This window comes from Brienomyrus brachyistius, chromosome 21, assembly GCF_023856365.1.
Source record: "Brienomyrus brachyistius isolate T26 chromosome 21, BBRACH_0.4, whole genome shotgun sequence".
Lineage (NCBI taxonomy): Eukaryota > Metazoa > Chordata > Actinopteri > Osteoglossiformes > Mormyridae > Brienomyrus > Brienomyrus brachyistius.
Window position 1 is genome coordinate 19,410,692 of NC_064553.1, and position 18,428 is coordinate 19,429,119.

Genomic DNA, 18,428 nt, shown 5'->3' on the forward strand with positions numbered 1-18,428 from the left:
GTTTCCAGTAAACAAATCGTTCCATTTTTTTGTGATTTTATACAACAGAAATAAAAATAAATATTTTTGGATAGGTATGGAAAGGATGAGGCTAATTGGAGTTGCTGAATTGCCCGTAGGTGTGCAAGTGAGAGTGAATGGTGTGTGAGTGTGCCTTGCGATGGGTTGGCTCCTCATCCTGGGTTGTTCCCTGCCTCGTGCCCATTGCTTCCGGGATAGGCTCCGGACCCCCCGCGACCCAATATAGGATAAGCGGTTTGGAAAATGGATGGATGGATGGATGGATGGATAGGTATGCATTTGTGATTTTTTCTGCAGATTAACTGCAGTGCGAAGTGGACAAAAATCCACAAATCCTTAACCCCCAGTTTCCTGAGCATCCCAACAGGTAGCTGCCCTTCGTAAACATTTTACTCAGTTGAGGGAGGCATTAAAAGACAATTTCCCCATGGGGATCAATGAAAGTATCAATTATTATTATTATTATTATTATTATTATTATTATTATTATTATGTTTCAGTAATTGCCCTTTAATTTTTAAATAAACACTTTTTTGTACGATTACTTAATTCAAATTTAATTTCACAATAAAGTTCAGCTTTTCACGTTGATGTATTTCCTAATGATGGATTTCCAAATCAGATTTTTATTTCATAACGCCATTTTTCATAATGGTATGCTCTGTCAATCACTTTGAGTGGGCAGGATCAACCTTGTGATTGGAGAAAGTGTTCCGTGAATGTCTTCACAGTGACCAAAGTCAGAACTAGAAACATCGAACAAATAGAATGCTGTCAAGGTCTAAATTGTGAGAAAGAATGTATCTCAACATGCCATTTTTTACCCTCTACACATGTAAAAATACCCATCTTCAAGGACTTCAGTCAATGATGGTTCTTAAATTTGCATATGTTTCCAAACTCTGAAGTATAGCCTCGTTAGAGCACATGCAGGCAGCTACGTGCATTTCAGACCATGTAACATGCAATATTACTGAGCCTTTTGGTCTTCAGTATATTACAGTCCTGAGCTGATTGTGCGCTCCTGGCTAAACTCTTATAATCCAGTATATTATTTATGTAAGAATGCATGTCAGTGCAGAATGAGCTATTGTGTAGTAAACTGCATGAACAGCAGCACATCTTTTCCCCTACAACACCAAAAACTAGTGGGAAGTTGGTGGAATATTGGACTGTCACGACCCATTCTTGAATTCTTGGTCAGAAATTCAGTCCCACTGTGGTCCTGACTACTTTGCTCCTTTTACTTTACTTAATCCAAGTCAGACGTATAATTCAGCATATCAATGAACCCCTTCATTGAAATGTTCACAAATTTTGAACTTAACTGGTTATGATTAAAAGCCAAAATAATATTATATGTCAACTAATGAAATGCATTAAAGGAGGGGTCACCAACCTTTTTAAAGCCGCGGGTTACCTTAAGATGGCTCGAGGGCTCCCAGCTCAAAACACACACACACACACATATATATGTATATATATATGTATATGTGTGTGTGTATATATATAGATATATATATTTTTTTAATCCAAAAAGTGTACAATATTACTCACATTTTTTGCAATGAACTGCATTCATAAATTTTTGACAATTATTTGTAAATGAGAATATTTATGTTTCATTGTCAGTGACATTTATTTTGTGCAAATGAACATGTCATAATTTCATTCAACAAAAAAACAGAGGGGGGCGGCATGGTGGTGCAGTGGTTAGCACTGTTGCCTCACACCTCTGTGACCTGGGTTCGAGTCTCTGCCTGGGTCACATGTGTGCAGAGTTTGCATGTTCTCCCCATGTCGTCGTGGGGTTTCCTTCGGGTACTCTGGTTTCTCCCCACAGTCCAAAATCATGCTGAGGCTAATTGGAGTTGCTAAATTGCCCATAGGAGTGCATGCGTGAGTGAATGGTGTGTGAGTGTGCCCTGCGATGGGCTGGCCTCCCATCCTGGGTTGTTCCCTGCCTCGTGCCCATTGCTTCCAGGATAGGCTCCGGACCCCCCGCGACCCAGTAGGATAAGTGGTTTGGACAATGGATGGATGGAAAAAACAGAGGTCAACTGTGTTTTTCCCCAAAACATGAGATTGTGTCAACTCCAACTTTAAATCTGACTTAATCAATGAACGATGATCAACTGACCAGGTAACATGGTGTTTTACTAAAACCCTGTTAAGCCTTGTGAAAAAAGACTGCTGCTTGGTCAAAGCGGCCTTTAACTTGCCAAAGTGCACTCTTGGGGGGGAAGTTGCTGTGGTTTGATAGTCTCTTTCCACATTGTGCCGCTTTGAAATCGCCGCCGTGGCTCCACAAATGAGACATGCACAATTATCTCATATTGATGTAAAAAATAACTCTTCTTCCCAGTCTTTGTTAAAAATATATTTTCTTTATTTTCTCAGCGATACTTTTTAGTAATCATGGATGCATTAGCAAAAGCGGGGTTCAGTGTCATGCGCAGGTGACAACGAAACATACAAATGCATTGTTTTTGTATGTATATTTTTAATTTTGATTACCACCATAAAATTTTCATGTGTGAAACTTTCACTAGAATTTACATAAGGCGCAGCATTAAAAATACATGTATATTTATATTTTTGGCGAACCACAGGGGCAACTTGCTATTTTTAGCAAGTCTGCGGGCGACTGAGATGAAGCCAGCGGTTGGTGATCCCTGCATTACAGACTGATTCCTTTGCCCTTGAATAGAAAAGTATTAGCCTAGGTATATGTTAGTACTTAAGGACCTTCGTAATACATACATTTGTACCGTGTTGACAAAGTATGCTAATGCATGCCTAACACGGGCATTTTTTATCACGTCTAGAAAGTTGAGAGAGAGAATGATAATTTGACCACGTGGAGGTATATAGAAGAGAAGAAATGCCTTGTAAAAATGTATTCTTTCTCACTGTTTATACCCAGATGGCATCCATTGGGGTAAGAGTTTTGTCATGGCATTTACTTTGTCTACTCCGCTAATCTACGGATCTAACTACTAACCTTCATAGTTTCCTTGGACTTTTCAAACTACTTTCTGTATCCGCTAGGCCGAATTATGGATTGCAGATCACAGGCTCGTCCCACTCCCCTGAAAGTGATTGACAGAGTGCACCATTATAATGAAAAGTAGCATTATGAAATGAAAAGCTGGTGTGGAAAATCGCCATTTGGAAATACATGGATGTGAAAAGTTGAACTTTTATTGTGAAATATAATTCCCATTATTTAAGTAATTATATAAAATATTTTTATTATTTGAAAAAAAACGGCACATTTTAATTAATTGATGGAATATATATTTATTTTCAAATAAAAGGACTCACTAAATTATCATATTTGTTTATTTATAGCTATATTTATTTATTTCATTTTCAGTAATATAGTGTTCCATACACATCAGTGTATCAGATCACAGAAGTCCAGTCATTTAGGAGAGACTGGATAACCTGTGCCCAACAAATGCACTGCATGTAGTGGAACAAGCCGTACTGTTAGTATTTTCAAGTGGTGTGTATTTTTGTTACATTTATCTATTAAAATTAGATCTTGAGACTTCCAAGTGACGGCATGATAGGAGTAGCAGCTTTTTTTTTTTGCTTTTTGCTCCACGAAGAAACCCCCCGAACACTAGCCAAATTTTTACTTAATCGGAGTAAGTTAGTGCAATTTGTTTAAATAAACTGCAATGGACACACAAAAAAAAGATGCTGAAAAGACAGGTAAAGCCACCAAGAAAGAGGGGAAACAAGACCACACAAACGCAGTCATGCGTACTGATGAAACATACACAGAGGACCGTATGGCGACAATGCTAGCAGAACTACGCAAATTACAAAAAGAACATACTCTTTTGATGTGATCGAGCATACGACAAAATTAGAACAACAAATAACGAATGTTGAACAGAGAGTGAGCGATTTGGAAGATAAGGTACTTCGTCATGAGAGAACTATTCGCTACTTATTACACAGGGAAGTTAAATTATTGGCCAACTGTGAAGACCTCGAATCCAGAGCGAGATGCAACAATCTGCGCATTTATGGAGTGAAAGAAGGGGAGGAAAAGAACATCATGATTAATTTCATAACTAGCTTTCTGCGCACCTCTCTGGACTTGCCAGAAGATTTAGATTTGTGCATGGAAAGAGCACATCTCTCACTAACTATGAAACCAAAGTATTTGGCACCTCCAAGGTCAATTATTATCAGTTTTGCTGATTACAGAGCAAAGGATACGATACTTCAGCAAGCTTGGTAAAAATGAGGTGTGACATACCAAGGGCATAAAGTCTTCTTTGATCAGGATTATACATTGGAAACACAGGCGAAACGTAAGAAGGTACGGGAGTTAATAAAGCAACAAAGAAAAACGTTAAGGCTCAGTCATCGTTTCCTGCCCAGCTAAAAATTCACCTAGAATCTGGTGTGATGACCTTTGCAACCTGGACAGAAGCGGCTCCCACCCTTGAGAAGATGGGAATTCATGTCAAGGCAGATGATCGGGAGAAACTTCAGATGGAACTGTTGCACAATTCTTTCGCCGTGGCATCAGCTACAAACAGAACGGGCATGTCAACCATGACAAATTCGGACTTGCAGATTTTTGTTCAAAGCGAAAAATGACAACTACTCCAAGTCGTGAGTAGACGGACAAGAAATGGTTAAATAGCACGGCGTGTGAATCAAAAATGTATTGCTTTATTTATTATTTTTACACAGCATAAAGGCAACTCTTACTACAGCGTACCCGCTGTTAAATAGTTGCAGTAGCACTTAGAGATTATCGTCACAACTCTCCGTCTTTATAGATATTAGTTGTAGGTTAGTTCAGGTAGTTTCATGTGCGGAAGTCATTTTTCATTCTTACAGGATGGTATGTTCTTTGTTTTTCCTGTTGTGCCTGGTGTTGATTGATATGTTGTTAATAGTTGTGCAGTCAAATCTGGTATATCAGATACTTTACAGGTACGAATTGTCAAATGTGTGGTTTGGATGGGCAGGTGGCTTGAAAGATGATTGCAACTATCATACCATATATATACATGAATAGTTTGACTATAGCTACCTATAATATCCATGGACTAAACAGTCCTATTAAATGAAGAAAAATACTGTATCAGTTAAAGAAATTGAAATGTTCAATAGCTTTATTGCAAGAGACTCATCTGTCAGAAGATGAACATTAAAAAAATTAAGAAGAGAATGGGTGAACCAAATATATAGTGACTCATTTGGGAAAAAACCGGGGACTAGCCATTTTAATGAACAGGGCATTGACTTTTTGTTTAGAAACAAAATGATTGAAGATAAATTAGGGAGATTTGTCATGATAGTAGAAACAATAGGAGAGGTAGAAATTTCTATCTTGAATGTGTATATCCCAAATGAAAATGATCAGAATTAAAAAAAAAAAAAAAATAGCAAACATAATTGCTGAGAAAGGCAGAGGCATGATGATTATAATGGGTGGAGATTTCAATGCGTGCAGGACGGAAGATCAGATAGATTACGGGCAGAAAGAGGGCCGGGAACAAAAAAAAAAACAAAAATACTCAATGACACGATTTCGGAATTGGGACTTGTTGACCCATGGAGAGCTAAAAATCCCAAAGTAAAAGACTTTAGTTTCTTTTCCAACGACCCATAACAGTTATTGATTTCTTTTGTATCTCCCAACAACATCTATATAAAATAACTGACTGCCATATTGAATTGATAACACTAAGTGATCATACCCCCGTCATAATGAATATAGATTTAGATAAATAAAAATATTTTAGATATTGGAAACTTAATGTCTCATTACTGAATGATATATCATTAATTAAAGACTTAAAACAGAACTTGAAAGAATACTTTGAAATAAATGATGATGGGGTAGTTACCCCATCAATCCTCTGGGACGGAGCTAAGGCAGTTATGAGCGGGAAAATCATTCAAATTGCCTCTAGGCTAAGCAGAGCACGTGTTGAAGAACTATTGAAGATAGAAAGTAAAATAAAAGAATTGGAAATGAAACATAAATTTTATTTGAATTTTTGCAGGAATTAAAGAAAGCCAGGAATGCTTTAGATAAGGCACTCACATATAAAGCTGAAGGAACTTTAAGAGTCACTAAGCAGAAATACTATGAGATGAGCAACAGAGCAAGTCGCTTGCTGGCCTTTCAACTTCTAAAAACACAGGCTGCACGAGTGGTTCCTAAGATTTTACATCCCATGACTAATAAAATAGTATCTCATCCAAAGGAGATAGCAGATGCCTTTGCATCGTTTTATAGAGACCTTTATAAGGAACCTAAATCAAACACAATAACTCATAAATCTAAAGCCTTTCTTGCTAATCTACATTTGCCCTCTTTATGAGAAGATGAAGCATTTCAAATAATTTCAGATATTACAGAAATGGAAGTAAGGGATGCTATAAAAAACTAAACAATAACAAATCTCCAGGGTCAGATGGGTTCCCTGGAGAGTTCTATAAAGGTTTCATAGACCTAGCTCCAATACTAACTAAAGTATTTAACTACACACTGTCCAAAAGTGACCCACCAGTTACATGGGCAGAGGCTATTATATCAGTGATTCATAAGGAGGGTAAAGACTGGACATCATGTGAGGGCCTCTTATGTAACAACCAGAAGATACTGACCAATATCCTGGCGAAAAGAATACAAAAAATAACAACTAAATTGATTAACCTGGATCAGACAGGTTTTATCCCTAATAGACAAAGTGTAAATAATATAAGGAGAACACTGAACATTATAACATACTAGGAAAACCATGCAAACTTCGATGTTAATTAGCTTTGATGCACAGAAAGCATTTGATATGGTCAACTGGCAATTTTTATATAAAACTTTGCCAGCCATGGGATTCCACTCAAAATTTGTGGATTGGGTAAAAGTTATATATTTGAACCCAAAATCACGAGTCTGAGTAAACGTAATTTTTTTTCACAAAACGAAACATTTTTTTTACCTTGAGAGAGGGGTCAGACGGGGAGATTGCCTTAGTCCTTTGCTTTTTGCTATAAATATAATGCATATAAATATATATAACCGCTGACAGCCTTGATAAGACAAAATGATAGTATTAAGGGTATAAAAGATGATGGGAAAATAGAACATAAGACCTCACTATATGTAGATGACCTCTTGACATATATTAGTGACCCAATTAAATCTGTCCCTGCACTTATAAGAAGTCTAAAAGTATATGGAGAACTCTTGGGATATGAGATTAATGAGTCAAAGTCTGAGGCAATGATGCTGGTGGGACAATGGCCAGCCCAGTTAGCTGGAATGTTCAAATTCCACCTATCTAACCTAGGATTTAAATATTTGGGCATTATTATAACTTCTAATACATCACAGTTGTTCAATGTTAACTATGGAAAATTAATAGGCAAAAAAGGACCTTGCAAGATGGGAAATCCTCCCTCTAGCCCTAATAGGAAGAGTTGAAACTATACAAATGAACATGCTGCCAAGATTACTTTTCATGTTCCAGTCTCTACCCTTAATAGTCCCCACTTCTATATTTAAAATAATTAATAACTTGTTGTCCAAGAAAAATAACAACAGAACCTAGATTTAAAATTTAAATAATCCTATGATCAAAAGAAAATGGGGATCTGGATCTACCAATTTAGTAATAGTTTGCGAAACTATTACTGGGCAGCTCAGCTTAGATCCATGACTGCTTGGCTTTCTCAAGACAAAGACACCATTTGGGTTAGTATGTAATATGGAATATGCCCAAATATACCATTAGACACTATCCCATTCTCAACCAAGGATTTAGGAGCCTAAATAACATTAAAAATCCATGGGTGAAAACTACTCAAAAAATTTGGTCAGTTGTGAGAAAGAAATTAAAACTCCCTATGTCAATATCCAGAGTAGTAAAGATTGCACATAATATAGACTTCCCTCCATCTACATTGGAAGCAGGTTTCAGAAAATGGGAAGAAAGAGGCTAATTATGTCGCAGGAGTTGTTTGAAGGAGTTTATCTGTCATTTGAACAGCATAAACATGATCTCCCAACCAATATTTTTTTAAATACCTACAGTTGAGACATTACCTACAGAAACATCAAGAATGGGATAGATTATGCAAGTTGCCATCCAAAATAGAACACCTCTTTATACCTAGTAATTAAAGGAACTATTAAAACCAAGATTTTATCACATATGTATAAAACATTACAGGAGGCATTACATGACAATAGTAGAGATATTAAGGAAAATGGGAAATGGAAAGAACACCATAATCTGTGATAAAAACTTGCAGAAATCATATAGAGAAAGACATAAAATAACAAATATCCCTATCTGGGAATTTGAGTGGAAAATTAGAATGAGTAAAATGACTTTTAAAGTATAAAGTAAGGAGGAAAAGGGCTTTGTTCCAGCAATGGAAATAACTGATGATGACAGAATTAAGCAGGAATATCTAAGTCTACAGGCTGAGTTAAAAAATGATATTAGACGAGCTAAAAGAAATGTCGAAAGGATGGTTGCATTGGAAGCTAAGGATGACGTTAAAAGTTTCTTCCAGTATTTTAACTCTAAAAGAGCTCTAAAACCTGAAATTACTAATCTGCAGGATAGTAAGGGTCTTATAATAGCAAACGACATTGAGTTCAATGATAGTTTTGCACGGGTATTCACTGTTGAGGACCTTAGTAATTTACTAGTTATTACCTATCCAGCATCGTCTATAACTAATATATATATATAACTGAAGCTGATGTTTTGCAAAGCCTAGCTAAGCTCAAAATAAATAAATCACAGGGCCCTGATGGCATCTTACCTATAGTGTTAAAAGAGATGAGGGATATTATTTGCCGACCCTTAACTTTACTGTTTCAAAAATCCTTATCTGAAGGTGTGGTACCTTCTGATTGGAAGCACGCCTTCATAATGCCCATTTTCAAAAAAGGGGATAGAAGTAATTTGTCTAACTATAGGCCAATCAGTCTAACTTGTATAACTGGTAAAGTTATGGAGGCTATAATCAAAGAGAAAATGGTAGATTACCTGGACTCCAATAACATTTTGCGGGATAGCCAGCATGGATTTAGGAGAGGTAGATCCTGTTTAACAAATCTGTTGGAGTTTTTTGAGGAAGCTACTCAGGAAGTTGATGATAAGAAGGCCTATGATGTCATCTACTTAGATTTCCAAAAGGCTTTTGATGTTGTCCCCCACAAGAGGCTCCTACTTAAACTCAAAGCGACAGGTATTTTAGGTACCGTAGCGACCTGGATTGATAACTGGTTAACAGATAGGAAACAGCGAGTAGTTATAAGAGGCACAATGTCACAGTGGGCTTGCGTTCATAGTGGGGTACCGCAGGGTTCGATTTTAGGACCACTATTGTTCCTAATTTACATAAATGATATGGATACCAATATATACAGTAAACTGGTGAAAAGATATTTTTTACCAAAATGGAGCCTCGAAGTAAAGACTTAATCACTGGAATTATACAGTGATTATCAATATCGACTGATTTAAAAAAAATGATCAGATCAGATGCTATCTTGTCATTGATATTTCCACCAAAACGAAATTTAAAAGTGCATCCTCTCCAGTATCACAACATCAACACAGTAGACAAATTAGTAACAATAAAACAAAATAAATCCAATAAATGAACAAACAGACCAGCATGATAAAGCAGTCATACCCCACAGTTTCTACATATTGCACATTTCACCTATTGCACTTGAATACAGCAGCATTAAAGTTGTCCATCTGAGTTGTAATGTCATGATGAAATATTTTACCATATCATCATTGTCGAACCCTCATACATACGTATATACTTATAGTGCTGTGGCCAAGTATTTCCTTCTTTTTTTATTCATGACTCTTAATTGTTTCTCAACAAATTTTACATTTAAGATAATATAAAGAACAACGCAATACACAGATCTTAAATATACACTGGATTCATTGAAGGAAAAAAACTCAACTAGTTTTATGTGACAAAGTAATTGCCCTACTAAACTTAATTCTTTAACGGCAACAACTGCAATCAAATGGACGTGGTATTAAGAGAAGGAACTTGAATGGGGGCAGATACTTTGTCTTGGCACTGTACTTATGTTGCTGATTTGATGTCCTTTAAAATTCCAGCTACATTGCCATGATCTTGACTGTTTTGGTTAATGTATTAAGTTGCTTTGGAGCCTTGGGGTTTTGTTCATTTTGTGTGCTTCAGTTTCTATGCTCCCAGGCCGCTTCCTTGCTCAAGGCATCATACTTTGTTGAAGTGTTTCCTTCTCTGCTTTTTGGCTGCCCTCCAGACTAATGTGAAGAAATGCAGAACCGGCCTGCTTCTGTACAATTCTCTGCCACTGGACCAAAAGTGTCTGCCTTCATGCAGCTGGCAATGAGCAGACTGATTTACTTTAGTTTTTGATCTCTTCCATACTTGTCTATGTTTTTGATTTATAAATTCCAGACAGCATATGTAAGTTGACGTAAGTTATTCAAAATCTGCCAATCAGAGAAGCTTGCAGAGGCACAGAGACGCTTCGCCACCCTTCAGAATGAGCTGCAGTCGTCTCTGGATGCTCAGAGAGAGGGCAGTGTGCCAGGGCTACGCAGGCGGCACAAGACAGTGTTCCACCTGTCACATGAGGAACGCGTCAAATACCGCAACATCAAGGACCTCCAGCTGGCCTTCAGCGAGTTCTACCTAAGCCTCATCCTTCTGCAGAACTACCAGGTGCTCTATACCCAAATCTCTTCATTTTCCATTATGCATAATTCCATTCAGTTTATTTATTGATTTATTTTATTTCCATCTCAGAATCTCAATTTCACTGGCTTCCGGAAAATTCTGAAGAAACATGATAAGATCCTGGAGACTCCTCGTGGGGCTGATTGGAGAGTGGCCCATGTGGAGGTGGCGCCCTTCTATACCTGCAAGAAGATCACACAGCTGATCTCCGAGACTGAGGTGCCCCTCTTTTAATCTTGCCAGTGTCACGCCTGAGGTATTACCAAACCTGAACTCCTCCTTGTGCAGTATATGACATTACTGGCTGTTGAATTGCCTGTATGTGTTTTTAGACCTTGGTGACAACAGAATTGGAGGGGGGAGATCGGCAGAAGGCCATGAAGAGGCTGAGGGTTCCTCCACTTGGTGCAGCACAGGTATGTTCTCATCAGCACTCTGTTTTAATTCTTCCTGTTTTTTTTAAGTAGAACTCTGCTCGAAAGTTAAAGGGCATTTTTTTCAGAAACGGTACTATCAGAGATGAAGAAGAGAGTTATTGTAATAAGGACTGAGGATGATATTCCCAAGCCTGATGCACTCGGGTGACCCTTTTTTCAGTAAAATGGTTCGTCTGTATGTTCGATTCATCACAGGGAGCCACAGACACGGGTAGTGTGGAGACCGCCATATTCACAAAGCGCTTGTCTGTTGACTGCGGGTGGCGGCTCTCTAATGCAGCAGTGATGCCACCTGAGTCATTGTCACTGTCCAGCTGAAAATAACACTGAGTCATCCAGATTGTTGTCAATATGTTCTCCTAATGTTTTTGACTTAATCCCTTTTCAAACTTAATACATGTTTGTCAGATCTGTCCCTGTTGTTCTGGCCATGTTATTGTCAAACTCTGTGTTACAATGTAGACAGACTTCTCTCTTTTTTCATTCCAAGGATTATTGCAGTTATGTTTAGAGATATGCTGTATAGAAATAAAGTTCAATTATTAGTAGCATTTATCTTATAGCAACTCAAGAAACAGAAGTTTTCATTATGACTTAAACGTCTACATTTATGAAGATAACAATAACAAGGTGGAAGATTCTTCATCATGTTTTTTTTTTTTTTTTTTTTTACCAAATATAGCTTAACAAGGACTTTTTTGATCCCACGGGGAAATTCTCTTGCTTACAGCAGTGAGGTGCATAAAGCACACAGACACAAACATATAGGCAAAGTGTGAAGGCACAGTGCGAAGAGAACACACAGCGTAGGCAAATAAAGAATGCAGACAAATATAAGAAGTACACACAGAGAAACAGAATATTGTTCAGGAAATAAATATAAAAAAGTAAATGTTCAGCATTAAAAATGAGATGGGTGGCATCGATCACAGTCATTGGTGTGTAAGACATGCTCTCGCATTGTTTCATCACTGTTTGTTTAGTCAGATTTGTAATTTTTTTAATTTCTTTTTAATTTTTTTTTATTTTTTAAAGGTTTTTTATGACTCTGGTTGTTCTGCCTTTGCAGCCAGCACCAGCTTGGACCACGTTCCGGGTCGGCCTGTTCTGCGGAGCGTTTTTCGTTCTCACAGTGGCCTTCATTATCCTTGGTAATCCAGACAACTGTAACCTTTCATTGTCAAAAAGGTCACGTGGTGGATTCTGTATACTATACAGTTCATTTGTGGAACATAAAATGAGTAATTTTCCAGTACAATATTGTGAATGAATAAACTGAATAAATACAGTCTATCAAATCTGGGCAATTCTGTTTTGTTGAGGCTAAATCCGAGCTTCACGATGTCAGCAGGGGTCGTTTTTAATTATCTTCATGTCCCATGAAAGCCACAATAATAGACTACTTAAATTTTGCGATTGATTATATTGATTATGATTTTGTCTGTTAATTTTTGACAATAATATTGGTAATCTATTTTGTTCACAGGTACCATGTTAATAGGAGATGGGAATGTGTGGCCGCTGGTGCGTATCTATCGGGGCGGATTTCTGCTCGTCCAGTTTCTCTTCCTCCTGGGCATCAACACCTACGGATGGCGACAAGCTGGGGTTAATCACGTACTGATATTTGAGCTGAACCCTCGTAATAACCTGTCCCATCAGCACCTTTTTGAGGTGAGAGTACAGTGCAGTGATGCAGAAAGATGGCCAGAGTGTGGGGTGGTTTGGCGTCTGTGGAGTCACATGTTTACTGGAGACTGTTGTGTTGTGACTGTTGCTGATATTGTATAATTTTTTCTAAGTTTTTCTCCCTTAAAGATTGCAGGCTTCCTTGGGGTGTTGTGGTGTCTCAGTATCCTCGCCTGCCTCAACTCAAAGTCCATCTTAATCCCCATGCAAGTCAATCCACTCATCCTTTATGGCTTCATGCTCTTGTTCCTCATCAATCCCTTCAAAACCTGCTACTACAAGTCCCGTTTCTGGCTGCTCAAACTGCTGGTGAGGCTATGGTCTTACATCAAAAGTTTTTTTTATCACTAATAGTATCATTAGCATTATACAAAGTTCTTTGTACCATTTTACTTTTATGATTTTATTTTAATGCATTGTTTTCTTTTTGGTTGCTTATTGAAAAAATTTCCACAGTTAAATTAGGAGTAAAGAATTTTCTTTTTCTTCTACTGTGAATTATTGTCATCCTGTAGAGTCCTTTGTCTACATCTACTTCTGCAGCTCTGGAAAATGTTGAGAGACCACAGTAACATTATTAGTTTCACTAATTTTTCAATTTATGGGTATGCTTCTATGTAAGTGCATGATTGGCACTCCAGTCATTGGAAAAAACACTCTTGGTGGTCTATTCAGACTAGTGTAGTGCTGAGGTATCACCCAGTGGGTACACTCAGGTTCTCATCCATGAGGTTGTTTGTCATGTGGTGGGTGCAGCAACGCACTGTAATCACTGCCTGCTCCTTACCTCTCTCTCCTGTGTAAAATATACATTTACATATATTGTAAACTCCAACCTGGCACTTCTTTGTTTCTCATTAATAAAGGGCTTCTTGCTTTATAGGTCTTCAGCCCTGCTTCTAAAAGTCTGATATGAACTGTCCAAGCAGTACACCACTTTATTTTTGAAGGTTACTTGATGTCATCCTTCAATTCATGAGGCACTGTTGTTGTGTACTGCGGTCTTGGAAATTTTGAGCCTAGAAGCACCCTGCCAGCAGTGTAACCTTCTGCCAGCAGAACCAGGATTAAACCAGGGTTGAACAATGCAGCTTCTTAAAAGATAGATAGAGTGGTCTCATTTTTTTCCAGAGCTGTGTATCTTTTGCTGCTTCTACATAGGCTTGAGCGATTCAAAAATACACACTTCAATAGTAAAAACAAAATTGTTTACTAGAATGTTTGATAGTTTGAATGCATTAAATGCAAACCACCAGGAAAGCACAAAATGAAATTTTGCTTGCACAAACAAACCTCAAGCGTGCTCCTTCCCTGGTTCATAAAGAATGCATTATATCCCTTGATAATGTAGTGTGCTACAAGAAACATGCAAACAGCCAGTCATTTAATAGGTGTTTGTTCAGTTGCACCAGTGACATGTGACACAACCGAAACAGCGTGGAGTAAGACAATGAGTGAATATGGTGAGGATTGTTGATAAAAAGGATAGGTCAGCTTGCCAGTATGTCAGTTTATTTTTAAAGTCTGATTGCTAATAGAACATGTCTGTGTGTAAATTGTGCAGGAAATCTATCCCAGCCAAGAGTACAACATACTCATTTTATCTCCTTCTAGTGTTAACATTAAAATTACCTGTGTGCCTTGATAAGTAAAGTGATTAAATTCATAGTAAGCTGGTTAAATTCAAAATAAAGAGGTTAAAGTCAACCATTTTCCACCTGGTCTTTACTAAAAGTAGGTCATTAAAAATAAACAATTTCATTACAGTTAATACTGATCATGATGATAAATCTTTTAGCTATATCGCTGAGCCCTACTTCTGCATACAGTAAAACCTCGGATTGCAAACATAATTCGTTCTGGAAACGTGCTTGTAATCCAAAGCACTCGTATATCAAAGCGAATTTTTCCATTAGAAATAATTTGTTCGCTTCACAACCGAAAAATATTCATATAAAAATGATTGATACAAAATATAAAGTACAAATACATAAAACAAATTAACCTGCACTTTACCTTTGGAAACAATCTTGGAAGGTATGATGGAGATGAGAGAAAGGAGAATAACTTTACGGAATTAACGGAATAACTGCTGTCTGTTGGCTCACTGGCTCCTTTTCAAGCCGCTTTTGCCTCCTTTTCAATTTCACGGAAATGTGGACATTGCATTGTCGTTTACCAGATTCATCGTGTGCACTGCTACGCCCTTATTCTGGTGGTGCTTTTCTACTAAATTTTGACTATACGAGTGAGGCACACCAACTGAGTCTGAGCATGGGGGATGATTACCCACAATCCCACAGAGAGAGAGAGAGAACCACCATTGGCTCAGTTGTGATCACATGATGCTCTATAACAATGCGTATACGTAATACTCGTATTGCAAGACCTTGCTCATCTATCAAGTTAAAATTTATTACAAATACTCGTTATCTGAGGTTTGACTGTATTTTTATATATTTTTTTAGTTCTTATTCTTCTACTTGCAGAGAATTCTGTTTTCTAGACTGTAAGAGGGTCCTCTGTAGTACACTGTGTGCACAATTATTAGGCAAGTTGCATTTTTAAGGATTTATTTTAATATGGAACATATTCCATGCAATCAGTTAATCCAACATGTCAATAAACCAGAAAATTGAATTTCACAAAGGAAATGTGAGTTTGAACATTGTCAGGGGAATACATATATGTGCATAATTATGAGGCAACTAAAGGAAAATTTTCCCATCTCATCTGTTAAAGTCAGAATAATATACAAACAACTCAAAATTTACAAACATTTGTAAAAAAAAATTAAAAATTCAAAATCAGTGACCAATATAGCCACCCTTCTTTTCAATTTCAGCCATAAGCCTTCCATTCATGGAATGTCTGTTTCTGTATCTGTTAACGATCAACTTTTTGTGCAGCAGCAACCGCAGGCTCCCAGACACTGTTCAGAGAGCTGTACTGCTAAGATTATACAATTCCTTGGTGAGACCTCACCTAGAATATTGTGTGCAGGTTTGGTCACCATATCTTAAAAAGGACATTGTGGCATTAGAAAAGGTGCAGCGTAGGGCCACAAAAATGATTCCTGGTCTTAGAGGAATGTCATACGAGGAACGGTTACTTGAGCTAAATCTGTTCAGTCTCAAGCAAAGGAGACTGAGGGGGGACATGATCCAGGTATATAAGATTCTAACAGGTTTGGATGCTGTTCAACCAAATAGTTACTTCAGCATTAGTTTAAATACACGAACTCGTGGCCATAGGTGGAAATTAGCGGGAGAACATTTCAAGCTGGATTTAAGGAAGCACTTCTTTACACAGCGTGTAGTCAGAGTATGGAATAGCCTTCCTGATAATGTAGTGCAAGCTGAATCCTTGGGTTCCTTTAAATCAGAGCTAGATAAGATTTTAACGACTCTGAGCTATTAGTTTATTTCTCCCCAAGCGAGCTTGATGGGCCGAATGGCCTCCTCTCGTTTGTGTAGTTCTTATGTTCTTATGTACTGTTTTCCTTCCCTGTAAATCTCCCATTTAAGAAGGGCCCACAAGTTCTCAATAGGTTTTAGCTCAGGTGAGGAAGGGGGCCATGTCATTATTCTTTCATCTTTAAGGCCTTCACTGGCTAGCCACGCAGTGGAGTACTTCGATGCATGCGATGGAGCATTGTCCTGTATAAAAATCATGGTCTTCTTTAAGGATGAAGACTTTTTCCTGTACCATTGTTTGAAGAAAATGTCTTCTAAAACTGGCAGTAGGTTAGGGAGTTGATTTTGAGTCTATGTTCACCCCCAAAAGGTCCAGCTAGCTCATCTTTAATAATACCAGCCCATACCAGCACCCCACCTCCACCTTGCTGGCATCTGAGTCGACCTGGAGCTCTTTTACTGATCCAGCCACAGGCCCATCCATCTGGTCACTCTCATCTCATCAATCAATAAAACCTTTGAGAAATTGGGTCTTCAGATATTTATTGGCCCAGTCTTAACGTTTCAACTTATGTGTCTTGTTCAGTGGTGGTCGGGTTTCAGCCTCCCTTAGCTTGGCCAACACCTTGTACTTCTGGGCTCTCCAGGTAGGTTGCAGTTCTGAAATATAATAGCACTGCTGGACAGTGGGTTTCTGATAACTTCACATTTGATTATTCTTAGGTCTTTGCAGTTAATTTGTGTTTGTGTTTTTTTGTTTGTCTCAAAACGTTTCTTTTGATTATTGCAACAAAACGTTTGATGGTTCTGTGATCATGCCCCAATATCTTAGCAATTTCAAGAGTGCTGCATCCCTCTGAAAGACTTTTCATTAAGTCAAATCTCTTTTTTGCCTGAGGAAAACAAGCTGCCTAATAATTATGCACGCCTTGATATCGGGTGTTGATCACCTTAGGCCATACCCTCCTTCATTACACAAATACACATCACCTGATATGTTTAACTCCAATAAGCATTCAAGATTATACAGCTTGGAGTTGAAGTGTATACATAAAAATGATGATATGCTAAAAATTCTCACTTGCCTAATAATTGTGCACAATGTATTTACCTCTGTCAGTATTTTCCTCCATGAGAACAGAAAAGAGGTTACATTAGTGATGACCTGGGTCGAGTCTAACAAGCAACATTTGGCAGTTAGAATATAGCCTTGTTGACAGACTTATATTTTCCATATTACCCATGCTTTCCAGATGGCTTTATTCTTACCATACAGTAAAACCCCTTGGTCCTCCTCATTTGAAATTCACAGCTTGGACAGTTAGTAAGTTAAAAACTTGTATATTTATTACTTTAGTTACACTCTAATTTGTGTAGTAGGTTAGCAAAATATTAAATACAGCTCATGGCATTATGAGTACTAGCTCAAAATGTGTAAACTCAATACTTGTGGTAATCATTACCTAAAAGCCCATATGTATATATTTGTAGTTAACATTTAAAAACAAAGTTATTTGCTGTATAGTAACTGTACCTTGCACTGCTTTGCTGTTGAAAAGTCCTCCTGATCCTAATCCTTCTGACCATATAAAAACTGTTGCTTCTACACACTCTGTACCATGTACAGTTAATGAGTTGTCTTTCTTGCAGCATTCCGAACAATATTTGTGTTGTTTCTGTATGACTACTGTTTTCTTGTTGACTTGTGAGAATGGACCATAGCCAAAAGCTTGCTTTCTTCCCTCTTCTCTCTGGCTCAGTTCCGTGTCTTCACAGCACCCTTCCACAAGGTAGAATTTGCAGACTTCTGGTTGGCTGACCAACTGAACTCTTTGGTGGTACTTCTGATGGACCTGGAGTATCTGGTGTGCTTCTATAGCTTTGAGCTTGACTGGACAGCACCAGAGGGCCTGCTTTCTTCCAAACCAGGTTTGGTATTCTTCAGCCTGAAAGTCCTTCTCTTTTGAGCCACAGAGCTGTTTGAAATCTCATCTGTCTACTAAAGTGCAATGTGCCATTAAAAAAAACTGACAAAGGGCAATGCATATCACATTGTTTATTCCAGGCAACAGACTTTTCACTATATCATCCTAAAATGTCA

At 37.8% G+C, this 18,428-nt stretch overlaps 1 protein-coding gene across 1 annotated transcript in view; it reads left to right on the forward strand.

Annotated features, from left to right (window-relative positions):
* LOC125717163 (xenotropic and polytropic retrovirus receptor 1 homolog) overlaps nt 1-18,428 on the forward strand; it is a 72,317-nt gene that overhangs the window by 37,777 nt on the left and 16,112 nt on the right. The window contains exons 4-10 of the mRNA XM_048990150.1: nt 10,550-10,770; nt 10,855-11,004; nt 11,118-11,201; nt 12,292-12,373; nt 12,709-12,896; nt 13,041-13,220; nt 18,088-18,256. Of these exons, the coding sequence (XP_048846107.1) occupies nt 10,550-10,770; nt 10,855-11,004; nt 11,118-11,201; nt 12,292-12,373; nt 12,709-12,896; nt 13,041-13,220; nt 18,088-18,256 (1,074 nt within the window). The remainder of the gene's footprint in view (nt 1-10,549; nt 10,771-10,854; nt 11,005-11,117; nt 11,202-12,291; nt 12,374-12,708; nt 12,897-13,040; nt 13,221-18,087; nt 18,257-18,428) is intronic.